The sequence below is a fragment of the Pogoniulus pusillus genome, chromosome 28, assembly GCF_015220805.1.
Source record: "Pogoniulus pusillus isolate bPogPus1 chromosome 28, bPogPus1.pri, whole genome shotgun sequence".
NCBI lineage: Eukaryota > Metazoa > Chordata > Aves > Piciformes > Lybiidae > Pogoniulus > Pogoniulus pusillus.
The window spans coordinates 16,983,423-17,005,589 of NC_087291.1; the positions used below are offsets into that span (position 1 = coordinate 16,983,423).

Genomic DNA, 22,167 nt, shown 5'->3' on the forward strand with positions numbered 1-22,167 from the left:
GTTAAAGCTGATCTCTCCCGAGTATTAAAGTAGAAAGAAGCTCTGCATACATAAAGAATTACACACACAGAGAGTCATTTGGGTTGGAAAAGACCTCTAAGCCCATCCAGTCCAACCACTCTCTAACTCTACCAAGGCTGAGGCTAAACCATGGCCCTCAGCACCACAGCTCTGCCTCTTGGCAACGTCTCCAGGGATGTGGATCCACCTCCCTGGGCAGCCTATAACCCTTTCAGTCATGAAATTTCTTCTCATCACCAACTTAAACCTCCTCTGGGTTTCTTCCAGTATCTCAGACTTGATGTGGCCCTGGGCAGCCTGATCTAGCTGGAGCTGTCCCTGCTTAGTGCACAGGGGTTGGACAACATGGCCTTTGAGGCTGGAAACCTGATGCAATCTGTGAAGCTGTGAATCCAACCTAAACCTCCCCCGGTACAACTTGAGTTATCTCCTGTCATTCTGGCACTAGGGAGAAGAGACCAACACCCACACACACCAGCTAGATTAGGGAAAAAACAAGAGCAGGCAATATTCTACTGGCCTTAGGAGCTGAGATGTTTGAAGAGAGACATCAGGCAGCTTTACAGTGAGCACAAAGGAAAAGGCTGCTCGAAATTGTAGCTAATGAGAGTGGATGGGCACAGCCATTCCTGCTGCAATTACTGCAGAGAGCAGGCAGCAGAGCCCAGCAGGGCAGCTTGCTCAGGTAAACAAAGCAGCAGGATGACACCAACACATTACAGAGCACAGAGATAAATGAGACTTTTGCTCTTGTCTTCCCAAGAGAGGGGTCTGATCTTGTCACCACATCAAACACACACTACAGCTTCAAAAGAACCAAGCTGATCTGTGCCATAAGCTGCACGAAACATGCTTGCCTGTCAGAAACTGTCTCTGCTGACTTCTGCTCCACCTCAAACCAAGAGAAGGCTGCTCAGAGCCAGTGCCACAGAGCTGGACTGGGGAAGTCAATGTTTCACAAGGCATGGAGCAAAGGTATTTTTGTTTGGAAATAACAGAGCTGTTGCAGGGGCTGCCTGAGGTTGCTTCTGATGCAGTTTTTCCTGGCTGACAACAACAACAAATTATTTTATTTCCTCCACAAGCACTGAAAACTTCCATGCTCCTGAAGGAAAGCTTTCATAGAATCACAGAACCAAGCAGGTTGGAAGAGAGCTCCAAGCTCAGCCAGCCCAACCTAGCACCCAGCCCTAGACAATCAACCAGACCATGGCACTAAGTGCCCCAGCCAGGCTTGGCTTCAACACCTCCAGCCACAGCCACTCCATCCTTTCCCCTGGGCAGCCCATTCCAATGCCAATCACTCTCTCTGACAACAACTTCCTCCTAACATCCATTCTGAACCTGATCTGGCACAGCTTGAGGCTGTGTCCCCTTCTTCTGTTGCTGGATGCCTGGCAGCAGAGCCCAACCCCACCTGCCCTGAGCCTCCTCTGCTGCAGGCTGCACCCCCCCAGCTCCCTCAGCCTCTCCTCACAGGGCTCTGCTCCAGGCCCCTCACAGCTTTGGCGCCCTCCTGTGGACACCTTCCAGTACTGCAACATCTCTCTTGAATTGAGGAGCCCAGAACTGGACACAGCACTCAAGGGGTGTCCTGAGCAGTGTGGAGCACAGAGGCAGAAGAACCTCCCTTGTCCTGCTGCCCACACTGCTCCTGAGCCAGCCCAGGATGCCATTGGCTCTGCTGCCCACCTGGGCACACTGCTGCCTCCTCTTCAGCTCCTCTCTCCCAGTACCCCCAGTTACCTCTCTGCCTGGCTGCTCTCAGCCACTCTGTCCCCAGCCTGTAGTGCTGCTTTGGATTTCTCAGTCTGCAATGGTGAGCAAGACTCACTCATGCAATTGAAAGATCCCTTTCTCAGTTCAGCCCCACCTAAGGCTTGAGCTTAGCCCACCAGCAGCAGCAGCTCTGGCCATCAGCCATCCCGTTCTGCTCCATGCTATCACAGCTAATAGCATGCAATGATCTTCATGAACATCAGCTGCAATTTCCCACTTCCAAAAGGGGAAATTTGTTACTCAGGTTCCTCAACTGCCTTCTCATGCCTTGAAACAGATCTGCTGCTCCCAAGCAGAAAGCAGCAGCAGTCAGGACCACGCAGGGCATTTGTACAGTAAATGATGTTCCCTTCAGGATTACTCATGTAGTAAATGATCTATCTTTTGGAGAAGTGGTGTGATTCTTCCCCACCAAGTCTGTGTCACGGAACACTGCTGCAAGGCAATGGCCTGAGAAGGCAGAGCAGGCTGCCAAGAGTCTCTTTAATTTGGCATGACCCAAGCCCAGTGCACCCTGCCTGGGAGAAGTCACAGAATGGTTTAGGTTGGAAGGGACCTCAAGGTTCATCCAGTTCCAACCCTCTGCATAGGCATGGACACCTCCCACTGGAACAGCTCACTCAAAGCCTCATCCAACCTGGCCTTGAACACCTCCAGGGAGGTTGTGATCAAAGATCATATTGGGTGATTCTGTGCTCCACAACCTCCCTGGAGGTGTTCAAGGCCAGGTTGGATGAGGCCTTGAGCAACCTGTTCTAGTGGGAGCCTATGACAGGAGGCTGGAACTGGATGATCCTTGAGCTCCCTTCCAACCTAAAGCACTCTATGATGCTATGATTTATAGGTCAGCAGGTAAGCTTTTATTTATTTATAGCAGTTAAATATGCACTTATGACATCCTCAACCATATTCAAATGCTTTTGTTTGTAGTGCCAGTGCACATCAAAGCAAGTGAAAGCCTCGATGGAGCTAGACAGGATTTTCCCTCAGTCTTTTGGGACATTTCTGACTGCTCTGACCTACTGCTAGTTTAAAGCAGGTTTCAAAATCCAATTCTACCCCAATGTTTTTTCTCTCTGTCTCTTTTCAGAAGCATTCTCTCAGTACCTAGAGGGAATCTGAAGTGAGACAGACGCACGGCAGGAATTCTCTGTCTCCCCTTCTCTATCGCCTCCTTCCACAAATAAAATGTAAAGCCTGGCTCAGGACTAATCCCTGGAGTCTGGCATTTCAAATGGTGTTATCCAAGATGATGTGACTGCAGGCAGCATGCCTGGGCTGTGTGGAAGTGCTCTGCTACAACAACTGCCTTCTACCTTCACCCAGCAGCTGATTTAGAGGCTAACACAGACAGCAGCATTTCAGAAGTCTCATTCATCTTCCCAACTATCACAGAAACACAGAATGGGAGGAGTTGGAAGTGACCTCTAGTCCAAGCTCCTACCAGATCACTTCCCTCTCCCCACTGCCCACACTTCTCTTGCTACAGCCCAGGCTCTGGCTGCTCTCTGGGCTGCCAGAGCACACTGCTGGCTCATACCGAACTTCTCATCCACCAGCAACTCCCAGTCCCTCTCCTCAGGGCTGCTCTCAAGCCAGTCACTGCCCAGCCTCTATTGGTGCTTGAGGTTGCACAGACCAAGGGAGAGAACACTGAGAAGCATCAAGCAGTGAGCCGCTGGCCAGCCTTACCTCATCGTCGTCAGCATCGTACTGCGCATAGTGCTGCTCCAGCAGCTCTCTCTGGCGGCGCTCCTGCTCCAGCGTCTGGCTGATCAGCTGCGCCACCTCGCTCACCTGCCCTGGCTTCTCTCGGCCGATGACAAACCTGACCAGAACAGCAGGGAAAACAAAGGTGACTCCTCTTGCTGTGCTCAAGCCCTCGGTGCTCGGGCGTGCCTCGCAGCGACGGGCAGCTGCTGCCTTCTGCTTCAAAGGCTGCCACTGGAATGGGCTGCCCGCCGAGGTGGTGCAGTCACCATGCCTGCAGGTGTTTAAAAGGAGGCTGCATGAGGCACTAAGTGCCATGGGTTAGTTGATTAGAAGGTGTTGGGTGACAGGCTGGACTCGATGATCTTAAAGGTCTTTTCCAACCTGGTTGATTCTGTGCACTCTCTGGATGGCATCTGGGCAGGGCTAGGAGGCTTTGGACCACAACAGCACTTCCAGAGGGGTGGGGAAAAAAGAAGTGATGACTGAAGCCTTCACTCCAGATTTCAGTGCAAAAGGTTCTCTGAGTTTGAACTTTACAGACACAGACTTAGAGCAGAGCACTTCTAAAAAGACTGCTGATTGCTTCCACTCCCTCCAGAGCAAGGTTGAGAAGCCTGCAGAAGAGCTGATGCAGAGTAAGAGCACAGACACACTTCTGGCAGGCTGTAATGGCAGGGACATGCCACAGAGAAACTTCTTTCTCCCTATTTATCTGGCAGGTCACAGAATCACAGACGGGTAGGGGCTGGAAAGGACTTCTGAAGCTCATTGAGTCCAACCCTCCTTCTCAAGCAGGGTCACTCAGTGTAAACCACACAGTGACACATCCAGGAGGGGTCTGAATGCCTTCAGAGAAGGAAAACTCCCCAACCTCTCTGGGCAGGCTGCTCCAGTGCTCTGCTACCCTTAAACCAAGCTTTCAGACTTGGCTTCCTCCCGTCTAGAGCAGAGAACCCACTTGCAGGTTTTTCAGTTTGACAGGCACTGTTCAACTGAACCCATTCTATGATTCTATTTCCCCTCATTTTAAGCCACATGTAAATCTTTCTTTGATTTGATGAACTTGTGTTGCTAAGGAGCACTTTCCTCCAGCATCAGCTGCTGCTGAAGGTTGGGAGCACTCTTCTCTAGCTTCACAAAAGCCAAGAGAAGTGTTCCTCTTGGTTGAGACTTACAAGGCTGCTTCCCAATCTTGCTTTCAGCAGTTCAGACTTGGCTTGGATGGTAATTTTTTTTCAGCACTGTAATTAGATCTTGTGCTATTTGTAGCATTTATGACAAACACCCATTAAACAGTACCAGCACACTGTAAACTACTGAGAAAAACACAATTTAAAGATGTCAGGCTGCAGGAGTATTTTCCTAGCAGGTTAGAAAGACAATTAAGTAATTGCAGGTGAAAAAAAGTCTTTTGCAGAGCTGAAAAGCACCATCAGGTGACAGAGACACTGCATAAGGTAAAGCATTTGTTTCCACAACAGCTGGCTCACAGAATCTCAGAATCCCAGCATGGGGGGGAGGTTGGAAGGCACCTGGGGAGATCATCCAGTCCAACCCAGGGTCACCCAGAGCAGGATCACATCCAGGTGCTTTGCAGTGTCTCCAGAGAAGGAGATTTTGCAACCTCTCTGGGCAGGCTGCTCCAGGACTCTGCCTCTCTCAAAGTGAGTAATATTTTCCTCAGGTTTAAGTGCAAATGAGGAATGGATTATTGGAATGAGAGGTAGAATTGTGCATTTTATCTCAAGGAAGAAAATGATTTCCACTAGTGCTGCCTATCACTATTAAAAGCCCTTTGGGAGCTGGCACCTCTGTGGTGCCAACTTCCCCTGAGCGGATGACCCTGAATCCTTTTCCTGTGCCAAGCCATTTGTCAGTCTCTGTGAAGCCAGGCAGCACAGAAAACAACACAAGGTGCAGTTCAACAGCATCAGCACACCAGGAAGGTAAGAAAGGTGAGAAGGAGTCCATCTGAAATGGTGACACAAGGTGGCCTGAAAATAATGTGCCAAGAAGTGTCTTAGTTGAAAAGCATTTACAGAAAACACAGCAGAGAGCAGGAGAAAGCCAAGGACACACCAGCAGGCACTTGAATCCAGAGCAAAGCAGAGTCTGGCACTCACAGCCTGCTATTACAGAATGGGACACTGGTTCTCAGTCATGACAGAGACCTTGGGCTTGGAAGCAAAAGAATGTTTCCTCCTGGCCCCAGAAGTTCATCTGTTCTGCAGGCTGACTCATCCTCAGATCCTGTTTCCTCTGAAGGTGAATTTGAGAGCCAAGTATGGCACAGATTAACCCAACCATGTTTGCAGTCTCAGCTGGGAAGAACAATGAACTTTTGATATTCCCACACAAAGTACAAAAGGACTCAGCACAGATCTGCTACACATTTACCTCCTCTAATGCAAAAACAAATTGAAGGACAATGTGGAAAAGAAGTTCTGCTCCAAGCAAACATTTTAAGCAACAGCATCCGTGAGTAGTAAAGAGAGCATCAGGTTTGTGAAGGTGAGGGAGAGAAGCAGTGTAGTAAACTATGGAACCACACAAAGGGTGCAGATAGAGAATCACAGAATGAACTGGGTTGGAAAAGACCTCTAAAGGTCATCCAGTCCAACCCCTCTGCACTCAGCAGGAACGTCCCCAGCTAAAGCAGACTGCTCAGAGCCCCATCAGGCCTGACCCTGAATGTCTCCAGGGATGGGGCCTCTGCCACCTCCCTGGGCAATCTGCTGCAGTGTTCCATCACCCTCCTAGCAAAGCACTTCTGCCTGATGTCCAGCATGTTATTCCCTCCTGCCCTCTGCCTGGTAATTCCCCTCCCCTAGCAAACAGGAGGCTCAAAACATTGGAGACAAATGCTTTGTGTACACTGAACATCTCAAAGTGACAACCCTGGTACCTCCTGATTGTTAGGAGTCATTTTGACACCTCAGACTCGAATGCAGATGAACAAATCAAGGTAAGGCCATTTCCAAGTTTAGGCAAGAAAGGAAAACCTTACCAAATTAACTTTTCTTATGCCAAAGCCTCTCACAGTGTACACTGAAGTGACTTGCAAGGCTTGAATCATACATCAGAGTGAAGATCCTCAATGATACCTGCAGCTGTCAGATGATACACGAATAAAAGCCTCAAAGCACTGACAGGAGATTAAAGCAAATGTTTTCCAAACAGAGAGAGGCAAGGAATGGTTTGTTTTCCTACAATCCACTGCTTGAAAGTGAGACATTTCCAGGCTCTGAGTATGACTGTTTAGGAGCATTCAAGCTGTGACTGATGTCATTTCCAGACAGAGAACTGTGCACCTGTGAAATGAAATACAACCTGGCCTACAATGACAGCTGTTACAAACTGAAGCCAACCTTTGGGCACCTCACCTCCAGGAGCTTCACACCACCACCCCGCACATGTTTACTTCTAGCTGAGATAAGCTCTGAGTTCACAGAATTAAGTATCACAGAATGGTTTGGGTTGCAAGGAACCTTAAAGATCACAGAATGGTTTGGGTTAGAAGGGAGCTTAGAGATCACAGAATGGTTTGGGTTGGGAGGGACCTTAAAAATCACAGAATGGTTTGGGTTGGGAGGGACCTTAAAGATCATAGAATGGTTTGGGTTGGGAGGGACCTTAAAGATCACAGAATGGTTTGGGTTGGGAGGGACCTTAAAGATCATAGAATGGTTTGGGTTGGGAGGGACCTTAAAGATCATAGAATGGTTTGGGTTGGGAGGGACCTTAAAGATCATAGAATGGTTTAGAATGGTTTGGGTTGGAAGAGACCTTAAAAATCACAGAATGGTTTGGGTTGGGAGGGACCTTAAAGATCATAGAATGGTTTGGGTTGGGAGGGACCTTAAAGATCATAGAATGGTTTGGGTTGGGAGGAACCTTAAAGATCATAGAAGGGTTTAGAATGGTTTGGGTTGGAAGAGACCTTAAAAATCACAGAATGGTTTGGGTTGGGAGGGACCTTAAAGATCATAGAATGGTTTGGGTTGGGAGGAACCTTAAAGATCATAGAATGGTTTGGGTTGGGAGGAACCTTTAAGATGAAAGAATCACAGAATGATTTGGGTTGAAAGAGATCTTAAAGATCATCGAGTCCCAACCCTCCCTGCTGTGGGCAGGGACACTTTCTGCTAGATCATGTTGCTCAAGGCCCCATCAAACCTGTCTTTGAACTCGTCCAGAGAGGGGGCATCCACATCCTCCCTGGGCAATCTGTTCCAGTGTCTCACCACCACCACTGTAAAGATTTTTTTCCTGATATCCATCCTAAATCTGCCTTCTTCCAGCTCCAGTGAGGGTGGTGAGGCACTGGAACAGGTTGCCCGGGGAGGCTGTGGATGCCTCATTCCTGGAGGTGTTCATGGCTAGACAGAATGAGGCCTTGAGCAGCCTGGGCTAGTGGAAGGTGTCCCTACCCATGTCAGGGGGGTCGGAAGTAGATGACCTTTAAGGTCCCTTCCAACCCATTCTGTGACTCCATCTCCCCAGGCAGTCAGCCCAGCACAGAAGGCTATCGGATCAGCCAACCACGATATCCCCTTGGTGAATCCATGCTGACTACTCCTGGTAAGCTTCTTTTCTTCCCTGTGCTTAGATCAGCTGGTTCCAACCCCCTGCCACAGGGAGAGACACCTTCCACTAGCACAGCTCGCTCAGAGCCCCATCCAGCCTGGCCTAGTGAACACATCCCTTAAAGGCTGTGACCAACAAATACCTCCGTCCGAAGCCACGAAGCAGAGGCGGTGATTAAAACGCTGAGCATGGAGCAGCTCTTTCCACCCAGAATGGCTTTTGATACAACAACTACCACGATCTGAAGTGTTGAAATATGAAAAAGAGACATAAGGTTGTGATTCACTGACCAGAAAATGAGTCACTGAACCATAACATGCACACTTCAACCAAGTGGGTAATTACAGATTTCTCATCGCTCTGCCTCAACAAAATTAAGCACATTCATTGCAGCCCTCATTAATTAGTCTCCAGGGCCAGAAGTATTGTAACAAAGAACTATCAATTCTATCAGCAGTGAGAGATTTAAGAAGCTGGTTATGTTTCTGGAGATGAGACAAATGAGGGTTTTAAAGCCTTGAAGCCTCATCACTAAAGTGTTCCACGGAACTATTAGGGGCAGCAGCTGCACAACGAACCCCAGCGACTCGGCAACGCTGTCCTGCGAGCCACTGCTCTGCTACAGCTCTGGCCAGGGCTGGCTGTTCCTGGTGACCACAGAAAAGAAAGAAAGAGGAGAGAAGATGACAGAGAAGCAGAGCATGAACTGGCCTTGGTATTCAGCATCAGGCAGGATCCAGCAGCTGTGGAATATTTACTTTGGTTCTGGTTAAAAAACAAACAGGCACAAGGCTAGGAATCTACTCTGCATCTGATGAATAAGATGGAGAGATGGGCACTTGACAGGTGGAGCACTGGCTGGAGAGGGAACTGGCTGGATGGTTGCACTCACAGAGCTGTGGTTAGCTGCTCCATGGTCAGGTGGAGACCAGTGGCAAGTGGTGTCCCTCAGAGTTTGTGGCTAGGCCCAATGCTGTTCAACATCTTTGTCACCAACATGTACACTGGCATCGAGTGCACCCTCAGCAAGTCTGCTGATGAGACCAAGCTGTGTGGTGTGCTGGACTCACTTGAAGGGCAGGAATGGCATCCAGAAGGATCCTGACAGGCTTGAAAAGTGAGCCCATGCAAACTGCATGAGGTTCAACAAGTCAAAGTCAAGGTCCTGCAGCTAGGTAGGGCAAATCCCAGGCACAAATGCAGGATGGGTACACAGTGGGTTGAGAGTAGCCCTGAAGAAAGACACTTGAGGACATTGATTGATGAGAAGTTCCTCATGAGCCAGCAGTGCCCTCATGCAGCCCAGAGGGCTGCCATGTGCTGGGCTGCAGCCAGAGGAGTGTAGGCAGCAGGACAAGAAAGGGCATTCTGCCTCTTGGCTCTGCTCTGCTCAGACCTCACCTCCAATTCTGCCTCCAGATCTGCTGTCCCCAGCAGAAGGAGGACACAGAGCTACTGGAATGAGGCCAGAGGAGGCCACAAAGATGATCCAAAGTTTGCAGCAGCTCTGCTGTGAGGACAGGCTGAGGGAGCTGGGGGTGTGCAGCCTGGAGAAGAGAAGACTCTGGAGGTACCTCAGAGCTGTCTGACAGTGCCTGAAGGGATCCTATAAGGAAGGCTGCAGAGGGACTTTCTGTAAGGGTGCCCAGCAATAGGACAAGGAGGAATGGATTGAAGCTGAGGCAGAGCAGGGTCAGACTAGAGATTAGGAAGAAGTTCTTCAGTAAGAGGCTGGTGAGACTCTGGAATAGGCTGCCCAGGGAGGCTGTGGCTGCCTCCTCCCTAGGGGTGTTCAAGGCCAGGCTGAATGATGCCTTGAGCAGCTGAGTCTTCACAGTCAGCTTCCCTTCAGGTATTGGAATGCAGCTCTAAGGTCCTCCCAGAGTCTCCTCTCCTAAAGGCTGAACAACCCCAGCTCCCTCAGCCTGTCCTGACAGCAGAGGTGTTGCATCTGGGGGAGTTTTACAGATGGCTGTTAAATGTGGTTTTCCTTTGAGCTTCCAAGCACAAAGCTGCTTCTGCTACCATTTATCCAATTTATTTCAAGATGTCTTCAATTACCTCCTCTGGCTGCTTCCATTAGGATAATAGTCAGATAATTAATACAAAGTGCTAAAGTGGTGTGAACCCTGTAAGAAGGAGGTTTTATTTAGTTACAGCACTGCAAGCTGGATCTTGTTGGGTTTTCATGAACAAGATCAAGCTGCCCTGGTAGATGGAAGCCTCAACTGCTGACTGGCTGTAAGGAATTCACAATCTATCAGCTTCCATTACACTTCTTCAGATAAAATCATCACAACCTTCAGAATCAGAAAGACTCTTGGAGTGACTCAGTAATTTAGGCTGGAAGCTCTGGTCCACCCCAAGGCCCTCCACAGTTCAAAGCAGGCCCAGCTCTGTCATTGCATCTCTCTAATGAAGGGATATGACCTGCTCCAGTGGTTGAGAAACTTCACCCAGTCACAACTTTCCTCTTTGCAAAAGACTTCTAAGATCATCGAGTTCAACCATCAACCCAACACCACCATGCCCACTAAACCACAGAATCACAGAATCAGAGAATCAAGCAGGTTGGAAGAGAGCTCCAAGCTCAGCCAGTCCAACCTAGCACCCAGCCCTGGCCAATCAACCAGACCATGGCACTAAGTGCCCCAGCCAGGCTTGGCTTCAACACCTCCAGCCACAGAGATTCCACCACCTCCCTGGGCAGCCCATTCCAATGCCAATCACTCTCTCTGCCAACAACTTCTTCCTCACATCCAGCCTAGACCTCCTTTGGCACAGCTTGAGACTCTGTCCTCTTGTTCTGCTGCTGGGTGCCTGGCAGCAGAGCCCAACCCCACCTGGCTACAGCCTCCCTGCAGGTAGCTGCAGACAGCAATGAGCTCTGCCCTGAGCCTCCTCTGCTGCAGGCTGCATACCCCCAGCTCCCTCAGCCTCTCCTCACAGGGCTCTGCTCCAGGACCCTACCCAGCCTTGCTGCCCTTCTCTCAACACCTTCCAGCACCTCAACATCTCTCCTGAATTGAGTGTCCCAGAACTGGACACAGCACTCAAGGTATGGCCTGAGCAGTGCTGAGCACAGGGGCAGAAGAACCTCCCTTCATTTGCCCTTGCTGGACTTCATCATGTTTCTGCCAGCTCACTTCTCCAGCCTGCCAAGGTCCTGTCTGCCAACCCTGTCCTGTCAGCTGCTCTACCCACTTGCTAAAGCTGCCTTCTCTCTTATGTCTGTCAGTCCCCAACAGCCAGGAATAAGCAATCTTTAAAGGTATTTATCAGCTGTAGAGGAGAGGGACTGACGGTGGCTGGTAGAAGATAATCTCATGAACAAAGTCTGTCTGGAGATTGGTGATGGCAGTGACCCAAAACTAACCTGAGCCAGTCTACAACTCTGCCTGGAGACCAAGAGCCAAAGGACCATGAGCAGCAGACAAAAGGGTCAGTGACTGAATGAGGTTACCTAAAGCCATGTAAGGAACAGCTGAGAGGGCAGGCTGTGTCGTGCCTAGTGCAGGGTGCTGGTATGCAAACCCTTAGTCAGACAGCCTGCAGCAGACCCCAACAGCATTCCCTTTGCTGCCTCAGTCTCTATTCTCACCCATAAGCCTTCAACCTGCTCATGGCTGCTCTCACAGACTCCAGGTCTTCCTCAGCAGCATCTCTGGTGGCATTTGTATTGAAGGCAAAAATGAAGCAGCAGAAGAGCCTCTGCAGGCTCTCCACAGCATTCTGGATACAAGCCCCTGAGAAGCTGCACTCCCTTCACCACTAAACAGGTATTGAGCCAGATGATGTGGAAGCCATGTAGAAAACCCACACATCAACGTTAATGCACTTAGATTAATTAACCCCACAGAAGTCAATTCGACTCCAGGGCCTCCCTGGCACATTAGCTTTGCTCAGGAGCACTTCAAAAGCAGCCAAGGGATTCAGCATTTTGGCACCTCTTCATGTTCTTCTGGGCCTTAGGTTGCTCTGCTCTTCTGAGAGCACAGGCAGAGGATCTCTTCCATCTCTCCCTGGCAGAGCAATGCTTGCAAGAAAGGTCTCTGTGAGTACAGGATGATCACTTCATCAGCATTCCCCACAGCACCACACAGCTCTTAGGGGAATGGTCAGCTCCAAAACCCACACTGGTAACCTGTGCTTTCACACACCTGAGTGCAAGTGAAGCTCCTGAGCCAGCTCCCTTCCAAAGGTGCAAGTGGCAGCTGGCAATGCTTCCAAAACCTACCTGTATTTTGAGGTGAGACCTCAGAATGGGTGGAAAGGACCTCAAAAGACCATCCAGTCCAACCCCTCTGCCAAAGCAGGATTACCTAAGGCAGGTCACATAGGAACACATCCAGGTGGGTTTGGAATGTCTCCAGAGAAGGAGACTCCACAACCTCTCTGGGCAGCCTGCTCCAGGGCTCTGGCACCCTCACAGGGAAAAAGTTCCTCCTTCTGTTCCTGTGGCACCTCCTCTGCTTCAGTGCCTTTTGTCCTGTCCTTGGACATCCCTGAGCACAGCCTGGCTCTGTCTTCCCAACACTGCCCTGCACATCCTTATCAACAGCAATGAGAGCAGCCCTCAGGCTCCTTCAGCCTGTCCTCACAAGAGATGTTCCACTGCCTGCAGCAGCTTTGTGCCTCTGTGATGGACTCTTGCAAGCAGTTCCCTGAGACCCTTCTTGAAGTCAAAGGCCCAAAACTAAACAGAATATTGCAATTATATACAAATAGTAGGATGAAGTTGAGCCAGCAGTGCCCAGGTGGGCAGCAGAGCCAATGGCATCCTGGGCTGGCTCAGGAGCAGTGTGGGCAGCAGGACAAGGGAGGTTCTTGTGTCCCTGTGCTCAGCACTGCTCAGGCCACCCCTGGAGTGCTGTGTCCAGTTCTGGGACACTCAATTCAGGAGAGATGTTGCAGTACTGGAAGGTGTCCACAGGAGGGCGACAAAGCTGTGAGGGGCCTGGAGCAGAGCCCTGTGAGGAGAGGCTGAGGGAGCTGGGGGGGTGCAGCCTGCAGCAGAGGAGGCTCAGGGCAGAGCTCATTGCTGTCTGCAGCTGCCTGCAGGGAGGCTGTAGCCAGGTGGGGTTGGGCTCTGCTGCCAGGCACCCAGCAACAGAAGAAGGGGACACAGCCTCAAGTTGTGCCAGGAGAGGTCTAGGCTGGATGTTAGGAGGAAGTTGTTGGCAGAGAGAGTGATTGGCATTGGAATGGGCTGCCCAGGGGAAGTGATGGAGTCTCTGTGCCTGGAGGTGTTGAAGCCAAGCCTGGCTGGGGCACTTAGTGCCATGGTCTGGTTGATTGGCCAGGGCTGGGTGCTCGGTTGGGCTGGCTGAGCTTGGAGGTCTCTTCCAACCTGCTTGGTTCTATGACTCTATGAAGTGCAGCCTCACCAGGGCAGAGCAGAGTGGGAGCAGAACCTCCACTGCCCTGCTGGTCATATCCCTTCTAATACAGCCCAGAATGCCCAGAAAGAGCCTACAGATGGGTTAGCAGCAAGGTATTGAGTTCAGACTATGTGGATCATTAGGGAGATCCAGATCCTAAGCCTAGCCAAGGTGGACCACCCCTAGAGTCTAAATGCTCCCACAGCACTGTCCTCACGGCTTGACAAGTTATCCTGCAAGGATGAAGGGTAGGACACGTTAGTCAAGGTACACTAAAACTGGGTGAGATCTTCCACAACACAGGAACTGGGACTTTGAAAGGATAAAAAAGAAGAAAGAAATTGCTAAATAAACATTTCTGATGATAGCTGAGTTGCAAGGGTAGATCCACCTGCAAACTAAACCTAAACCTGCAACCCTAACCTTCTGGTTAGATCCAACCAACTTGAGGGTGAAGTGATTCACAACCTGACAAGTTGCTCCTTTTTCCCAGGGAAAGGAAAGCAGCTCCTAATGAAATCCAGCCCTGCTGAACCTTATTCATTCCCATGACACTGAATTTGAAAAGCAATGCTCTGGATAGTTAGCAAAATGGCCCAAATCTTCCAAATGAAGCTTTCTCTATGGATTTCACACTCAAACACACCACTTCCTATCCAAATCTGCAAATATTTCCAGACAGAACTTGCCACAAAATTCAAATTAGCAAGATCTCAGAACTGAGAAGCTATGTTTATGCCAGGAAATGAAAGAGTGCCAGGGAATGCTCCCAAGCACTAGGAACTGATCATCTACACTATGAAATCACCAAGGCAGTCTCTGGAACCTTCAAGTTAACTAATATGCTACCAAATAATACTCCCAGCCAGGGATTTAGCAAAGGCTAGGAGTTAGCTTGGATGTTCCCAACAGTTCTTTCAGATCTGGCCACCCTGCTCTGAGAGGTAAAAGAAGTGTGACTGTGAGCACCGACCAGGCTGGTGCCAGCTGGCCTCTGTGCTGCAGACCAATCCAAGGCACAGTTTGTGTCCTGCAACAGGCACAGCCAAGGAATATAAACCAGCAAAGCAGTGGTTGAATGCAGTCTTACCTCACTGGTGCTGAAGGGTCACAGCACTGGTGGGTAATCTGGTGAGATCCCACCTGGAGTACTGCACCCAGTTCTGGAGCGCCTATTAGAGGGATATGGATGTGCTGGAGTGTGCCCAGAGAAGGGCCAGGAGGAGGCTCAGAGGGCTGACTTCATCTGCCCTCTACACACTGCATCAGCCACCTTTCCAGATGTTAAGATGTTAAACAAGACTAACAGCAGGAAAGCAAACAATATTTTCTGAGCCTCCACATTTTCCATTAAAAAATCAGCTGAAGACAGGGTGAGGCATTGGCTGAAGAAGGAATAAATGACTCATCAAGCTGGTGCTGACTAAAAAGCAAGCATCTGCACTCTTCTCCCTTTAGCTGCTCCTTCTACAAGAGTTAGCTAAAAGAAAAGTTGAAACTCCACTGTTGGCTGAAGCTGCATTCTCACTAGAGTAAGAGAGAAAGAAATTAGGCTGTGAACTGGGAGCAGGAGCTGAGACAAAACTCTGCTTTGAATTAGAACTGTCCAGAGTTAGGAACCCCCAAAAATGGTAATAAATGATTAATCACAGAATTGTCAGGGTTAGAAGTGACCTCAAGGATCTAGTTCCAACCCCTCCTGCTATGAGCAGGGACATTTTCCACTAGATCAGGTTGCTGAGAGCCACATCTAGCCTGACCTTAAAGACATCCAGGGCTGAGGCTTCCACCACCTCTTTGGGCAACCCATTCATTAGCCCAGAGAACAGTTAACAGTGGAAAGCCCCAGGGACTGATGCTCACACTGTTATTGTTAGAACCCAACCCTTGATCTAGCAGATTAATTAAACATGACAAAATTTGCCAACCAATTATTTGGATCCTTTATTAAGGTGGGAAGACTTTGATGTGTTGCAGAGGGCTTGAATTAAACAAGAATTGGTAAAGTGGTTGGGAGGTTAAAATGAATGCAGAGAGTGATGTTGAAGGTGAAACCAAAGGAGTTTTGCACAGGTTCCCTGAAAACTCAACCACTGAGTCAGAAAGCAGCAAGAGAGCATCCGCTCAGCGCCTAGCAACGGCTTGGAAAGCAGAGAAAATGCTCAGTCACATCCAGGAGACAGGATATGGAAGGAGGACACTGAATGTGAAATTGGCCTCTCTGGTAAAACACTCAATTTGGTTAGCTCCCTTAAAAGCAACCTTGCAGAGGAAAGCCAGAATGACAAAAGGCTACATGCAGAACTGGGTTTCTCTGATGCCTCTCTCTCATGCAAGTCTCCTTTGACTCATCAATGCAGCAAGTCTGCCCAGGGCCATGTCCTCCTTTCCTGGGATCCTGCCTTTCCCAGAGCAGTGTGGGCAAGAGTATTTGTGAGGCAGAGAAGTGCAGTCCCCACGGAAAGGTTCTGTACTTGACCTTGGAGGGACAGAGCTTAGGTAAGCATGCTAAGAGGACAAAGCTTTCTCTGGAGAACAGCTGCATTTTCTCTGCTGTGCACAAGGGAAAACAGGCTCCCTGGAGGTGGACAGCTCTCCAAATGAGCCTTCTCTGGAGAGGGCACTGGGTTCCATCTGAACCTGAGGAAGAATTTTTTCCCAGTGAGGGTGACAGAGCACTGGAACAGGCTGCCCAGGGGGGTTGTGGAGTCTCCCTCTCTGGAGATATTCAAGAACCATCTGGATGCCTTCCAGGGTGACCTGCTCTGGGTGATCCAGCTCTGGCAGTGGGGCTGGGCCAGATGATCTACAACTACCTGCAGGGAGGTTGTAGCCAGGTGGGGTTGGTCTCTGCTGCCAGGCAACCAGCAACAGAAGAAGGGGACACAGTCTCAAGCTGTGCCAGGGCAGGTTCAGGCTGGATGTTAGGAGGAAGTTGTTGGCAGAGAGTGATTGGCACTGGAATGGGCTGCCCAGGGAGGTGGTGGAGTTTTTGTGCCTGGAGGTGCTGAAGCCAAGCCTGGCTGGGGCACTTAGTGCCATGGTCTGGTTGACTGGCTAGAGCTGGGTGCTAGGTTGGACTGGCTGAGCTTGGAGCTCTCTTCCAACCTGGGTGATTCTATGAGTCTATGATCTTTCAAGGTCCCTTCCAGCCCCTGACATTCTATGATTCTATGATCCCCTGGCAGCCTTTTATTATGGCGATGAACAGGGGGAAGGAGTGGGGTCAGGGAGGCTCCACACAAGCATCCTCAAAGGCCTTCAGGTCTGCTATTCAGCAGCACAAGGCAGGGGGAGAATGCAAGCAAAACAGCAGAGGAGCTCCCTGACAGGATGGGATTCCCACTGCCAAGCTGCCTCCTTATCTTAGCTCTCATGATTGTCGAAGCTGAGGGATTACATCCTAAATGGGGTCAGAAGAAGCAGAGAACAATTAGTGATATTAGTCTGGCACTGCCCTCTGCCTGAGCCATTAATCTCAGAGCAGGGGCAAGGCTCCACAGCACTGAAACCCAGCACACAGTTCAAAGCAAAATCCCTCTGCAAATAACCAGATTCAGATATCCACTCAGGAGAGAGCACTAAACTGAGCAGTTAGGCAAAATCATAAAGACCTGATATTTAGAGCAAGTGAAGTAGCACTCCTGGGTGTATTTGCCAGACTAGAGTCACAGGGACACTAATTCCCATCCCTTGAAGCAGAAGCTGATTGCCTGTTGAGATCATGAAAGAATTCCCTCTCCTTTCTTTCCCTGCATCTGATGGGTGCTGATTATCTTCTACAAACATCATCAAAAAGAAGAACTGAATTTGTCATCCCTGGGTTGGGTCACTGACCTTCCACTGTGGTCTGGCAAGTTTCTGACCAGTGCAGCACTTGGAAGAAGGTATGAAAGAATTCCAGATGTTTCTATCTGCTCTTTGTCCCCACCTCTCACCCTCACCTAGAGTGGTTCAAAAGGTAAGAGCCACATCTTTGTTCCTACTGCTTCTTCACTGTGTCAGCTACAGACAGCCTGGATACATTTTTTTTTCTGGCTGAAAACACTGCAAAAATCTATTCTAGGTCAATGACTTCCACTGTCAGGATCATTCAAAGTGTTCAGGAGGCTGGATGGAGGAAAACAAATCACTAAGTATTGGTATTAAGCAAGCTGCCTGAAGAGGCATTGACTGCATTGATGGCAAAGAATCAGGAAGCAGCTTTAATGCCATTCTGATCACCAAGGTCCTTTCTTTGCAACTGACCTCACACAGTCTAAACCCTGCTCCAAAAGCCAGCCTGTACTTTGGCTAGGTTAAGGACAAAGGGATTGGCTCTGGCATGCTGGGGGTGGGGGGGTCTGAGTGTGAGGCAGAGCCAGTGAATCCCACCCAAACCTCTGCACAGGACAGCAGGCAGAAGAAAGGTGCCCGTGGTTTATGCTGCCCTCACACAGGCACAGCTCTGAGCTACTGAACAGCAGACAGGCAGGGCTGCTTTGGGCTGGGACTGAGTTTGTTCTCCGCCTAGCAGCTGATGTAGAGCAGGGGTTTGGATCTGGGACAAAACCAGCTTTGATACCACAGGGATGGCTTAGTTACTGCCAAGCAGTGCTCAGGTATGGTCAAGGTCTCCCCTGCTCCTCATGCCAGGGGATGCAGCCTGGGGGTGCACAAGAAGTTGGGAGGAGACACAGTTGAGGTAGTTGAACTCAAGTGATCAAAGTCTGGAGAAGAGAAGGCTCCAGAAAGAACTTACAGAGGCCTTTCAGTACCCAAAGGGAGCCTACAAGAAAGCTGGGGAGGGAGTTTTTACAAGGGCTTGTAGTGACAGGATGAGAGGCAATGGCTTTGAGTTGAAAGAGGGCAGATTTAGACTGGAGATTAGGAAGAAACAGATGACAGTGAGGGGAGGGAGACACTGGCACAGGTTGCCCAGGGAGGTTGTGGAGCACAGAATCACCCAATGTGATCTTTGATCACAACCTCCCTGGAGGCGTTCAAGGCCAGGCTGGATGAGGCTTGGAGCAAGTTGGGCAAGGTCACAGATGCCTCTCCCCTGGAAATGCTCAAGGCCAGGCCGGAAGGTGTCCCTACTGATGGCTGGGTGGTTGGAACTAGATGACCTTTAAGATCCCTTCCAACCCAAGCCATTCCTGAATCTGTGACATTCCAGACCATGCAATGCTCTGCTCACCACATAAAGCTGGGGAAGAGGAAGGAAGGAGGAGATGTAGGCAGTAAGGGTGTTTGCCTCAGCTGCCAGGTGCAGTTGAACCATGACACATGCAGCTAGGTATCATAGCATCATTAAGTCTGGAAGAGACTGCCAAATCCAACCACCAACCCAACACCACCATGCCCTGAAGTGCCATATCTACAGACTTTTTGGACACCTTCAGGAATATCTGCTGTAAAAGGGGATTGGTGAAGTTGCCTTGCCTTGAATTAGAGGAGGTGTGAGACTGTGCCGTGCCCACAGGCTCAGGGTTCAGCTGGGACACCCACTGCAGCCGTGGCAGAAGGTTATTGATTTAGCAACAGCCTTTTCCACTGCTCCTGCCTCCCATGGCTCATTAATGGCAGCTACTGAGGGAACGGTGCACTCAAAGGTCAGCAGCTCCACTCTCTGCTCTGCCACCAGGCAGGAGCTGATGGCTGGGGGCAAGCGAGGGATTTTGCCCTAAAAGATCTTCTTACGCTGTCCCTATGGATCTGGAGCAGTTCAAGTGCAGAGGTGAGCACTGTCTGCCAAAGAGGGTGGAGACAAGGGATTTCTCCACCCCAGCTCTAACACAGGTCTCAAGTGGGAAAGAGGATGTCAGCAAACACTTGCTCTCTCCACGAGGCAAGCAGCAGGCAGGGCTCTCCTGCCATACAGCAGAAGAAAAAGGCAGAAAGACAAAACCACATCTGCGTGCTCTCGTCTCTCAAGTCACACATATTAGCTCTCACCTCCCTTACAAGCATGTGATTAAACCTCCTCTGAAGTCAAACCAGTGAGCATCCTGAAATCTTTTGCCTCTACAAGCCAGCTTTCTGGAACCCCTTCTGATTCTGCCTGAATCCCACACAGTTCAGCAGTGCCAGCAGAGCCTCAGACAACCCAGCGCCGCAGGACCTGAGCAGAAGCCAGGCAGGAGCCTGTGGCACACAATTCTCAGCCATCTCCTCAAGTCCCTCTCTCAGCCTGGCACAGCTCAGGATACAAATCACACACTTCTCAGCTGGCCTGTATAAAGCAGAAGGAGTCTGATGGTTTGTTGGGTTTTTTTCCCCATGAAGCTTTAAGTGAAACAAATGGACCAAACCCTACCTCTTCTTTTTCCTTTAATGAACATCCTCATTAGCCTAAGGATGCTGCTACCCACACAGTGAGCCCATAGAGCATAGAATCAAGCAGGGTGGAAGAGACCTCCAAGTTCATCCAGCCCAACCTAGCACCCAGCCCTGGCCAACCAACCAGGCCATGACACTAAGTGCCCCAGCCAGGCTTGGCTTCAACACCTCCAGGCACGGCAACTCCACCACCTCCCTGGGCAGCCCATTCCAATGCCAATCACTCTCTCTGGCAAGAATCAGAGAATCATAGAATCAGGCAGGTTGGAAGAGACTTCCAAGCTCATCCAGTCCAACCTAGCACCCAGCCCTACCCAATCGACCAGACCATGGCACTTCCTCCTCACATCCAGCCTAGACCTGCCCTGGCACAGCTTGAGACTGTGTCCCCTTCTTCTGTTGCTGGCTGCCTGGCAGCAGAGCCCAACCCCACGTGGCTACAGCCTCCCTGCAGGCAGCTGCAGGCAGCAATGAGCTCTGCCCTGAGCCTCCTCTGCTGCAGGCTGCACCCCCCCAGCTCCCTCAGCCTCTCCTCACAGGGCTCTGCTCCAGGCCCCTCACAGCTTTGGCGCCCTCCTGTGGACACCTTCCAGCACCTCAACATCTCTCTTGAATTGAGTGGCCCAGAACTGGACACAGCACTCAAGGTGTGGCCTGAGCAGTGCTGAGCACAGGGGCAGAAGAACCTCCCTTGTCCTGCTGCCCACACTGCTCCTGAGCCAGCCCAGGATGCCATTGGCTCTGCTGCCCACCTGGGCACTGCTGCCTCCTCTTCAGCTCCTCTCTCCCAGCACCCCCAGCTCCCTCTCTGCCTGGCTGCTCTCAGCCACTCTGTCCCCAGCCTGTAGTGCTGCTTGGGGTTGTTGTGGCCGAAGTTCAGAACCCTGCACTTGGCCTTGTTCAGTCTCATCCCAGATCCTTATGGATCTGCCTCACTTAATCACATTCTAACATTCCTTTGTTTTGTAATTCCTGTTGTAGTTATTTTTCATCTGGCATTATTTTATGAGGGCTGTTCAATCTAATGCCCTGGGACATCTCTCCCATGAGAGCTCAGTATCTTAAGATCACTTACAAAGCAAAATGCAGAGGCTCAGACATCTCTCCTTGATGAATGAGACCTGTCAGAAGCCAACAATCCCTGTGCACAGGGCACACTTGACAATGTGACCTCAGCAACAGCAAAGAAACACTTTTTAGACTCCACTATTTGTGATAAAAGGGTTTAGATGGCAGCTCAGCCTGGCTGCAATTTACTCCCTGAGAGAAGACCTTGGGAGCATTCCATCTGAAAATTGCTTTATGTTTCTTGCTACCAAGATCTGTGGGGACTGGAACATCTCCCTTCTGAGGGAGGACTGAGAGAATTGGGGCTTTCTAGTCTGGGAAAGAGCAGACTGAGTGGAGGGATCTCATCAGTGCTGATCAATACTTAAGGGAGAGGTGTCAGGAAGATGGGACCAGGCTTATTTTCATTGCTTCCCAGTGACAGGAGAAGGGATAACAGGCAGAAATCTGAACACAGAAAGCTCCATCTAAGCAAGAGAAGGAACCTCTTCATTTTGAGCCTGGAACAGGTTGCCCAGAGAGGTGGTGGAGTCTCCATCTCTGGAGACATTTCAAACCTGCCTGGACATGCTCCTGTGTGTCCTTCTCCAGGTGACCCTGCCTTGGCAGTGGGGTTAGACTCAATGATCTCCAGAGGTCACTTCCAACTCCGTCCACCCTGTGTTTCTGTGATCTCCAGAGGTCACTTCCAACTCCTTCCACCCTGTGATTCTGTGATCTCCAGGTCACTTCCAACTCCTTCCACCCTGTGATTCTGTGATCTCCAGGTCACTTCCAACTCCTTCCACCCTGTGATTCTGTGATCTCCAGAGGTCCCTTCCAACTCCTTCCACCCTGTGATTCTGTGATCTCCAGGTCACTTCCAACTCCTTCCACCCTGTGATTCTGTGATCTCCAGGTCACTTCCAACTCCTTCCACCCTGTGATTCTGTGATCTCCAGAAGTCCCTTCCAACTCCTTCAACTCTGTGATTCTCTCTCCTCCAAATCCATGCCTCCCATCATGGAAACAAGCCCTGCATTCTGGAACATATGCAGTGATAATGACTTGAACTAAGCCAACTGTAAATGTTTTATGGGAGCACTTTGGGTTTCCTTTTTGGGGGCCTAAACCATCACACACAAAATGCCCATTTTTTTTGTGTCCTGAGCCACAGGAAGGTATTTCTCTCTCTCTCATAAGGATCTTCTCACTGAAGGCCCCAACTAACAAACCTAATAGAAGTCTCCTCTCATTTTTAGAGTTAACTCAGCAGGACCCCTCACAGCATGCATGAGCCATGGTGGGTACAGCACTG

At 50.1% G+C, this 22,167-nt stretch overlaps 1 protein-coding gene across 7 annotated transcripts in view; it reads right to left on the reverse strand.

The window, feature by feature from the left end:
- The window catches only part of PPP1R9A (protein phosphatase 1 regulatory subunit 9A), a 133,777-nt gene that overhangs the window by 31,596 nt on the left and 80,014 nt on the right, over window positions 1-22,167 (reverse strand). For all 7 annotated transcript variants that reach the window (XM_064167053.1, XM_064167054.1, XM_064167055.1 and 4 more), the window contains exon 6: window positions 3,493-3,628. In XM_064167053.1, coding sequence (XP_064023123.1) covers window positions 3,493-3,628 — 136 coding nt within the window. The remainder of the gene's footprint in view (window positions 1-3,492; window positions 3,629-22,167) is intronic.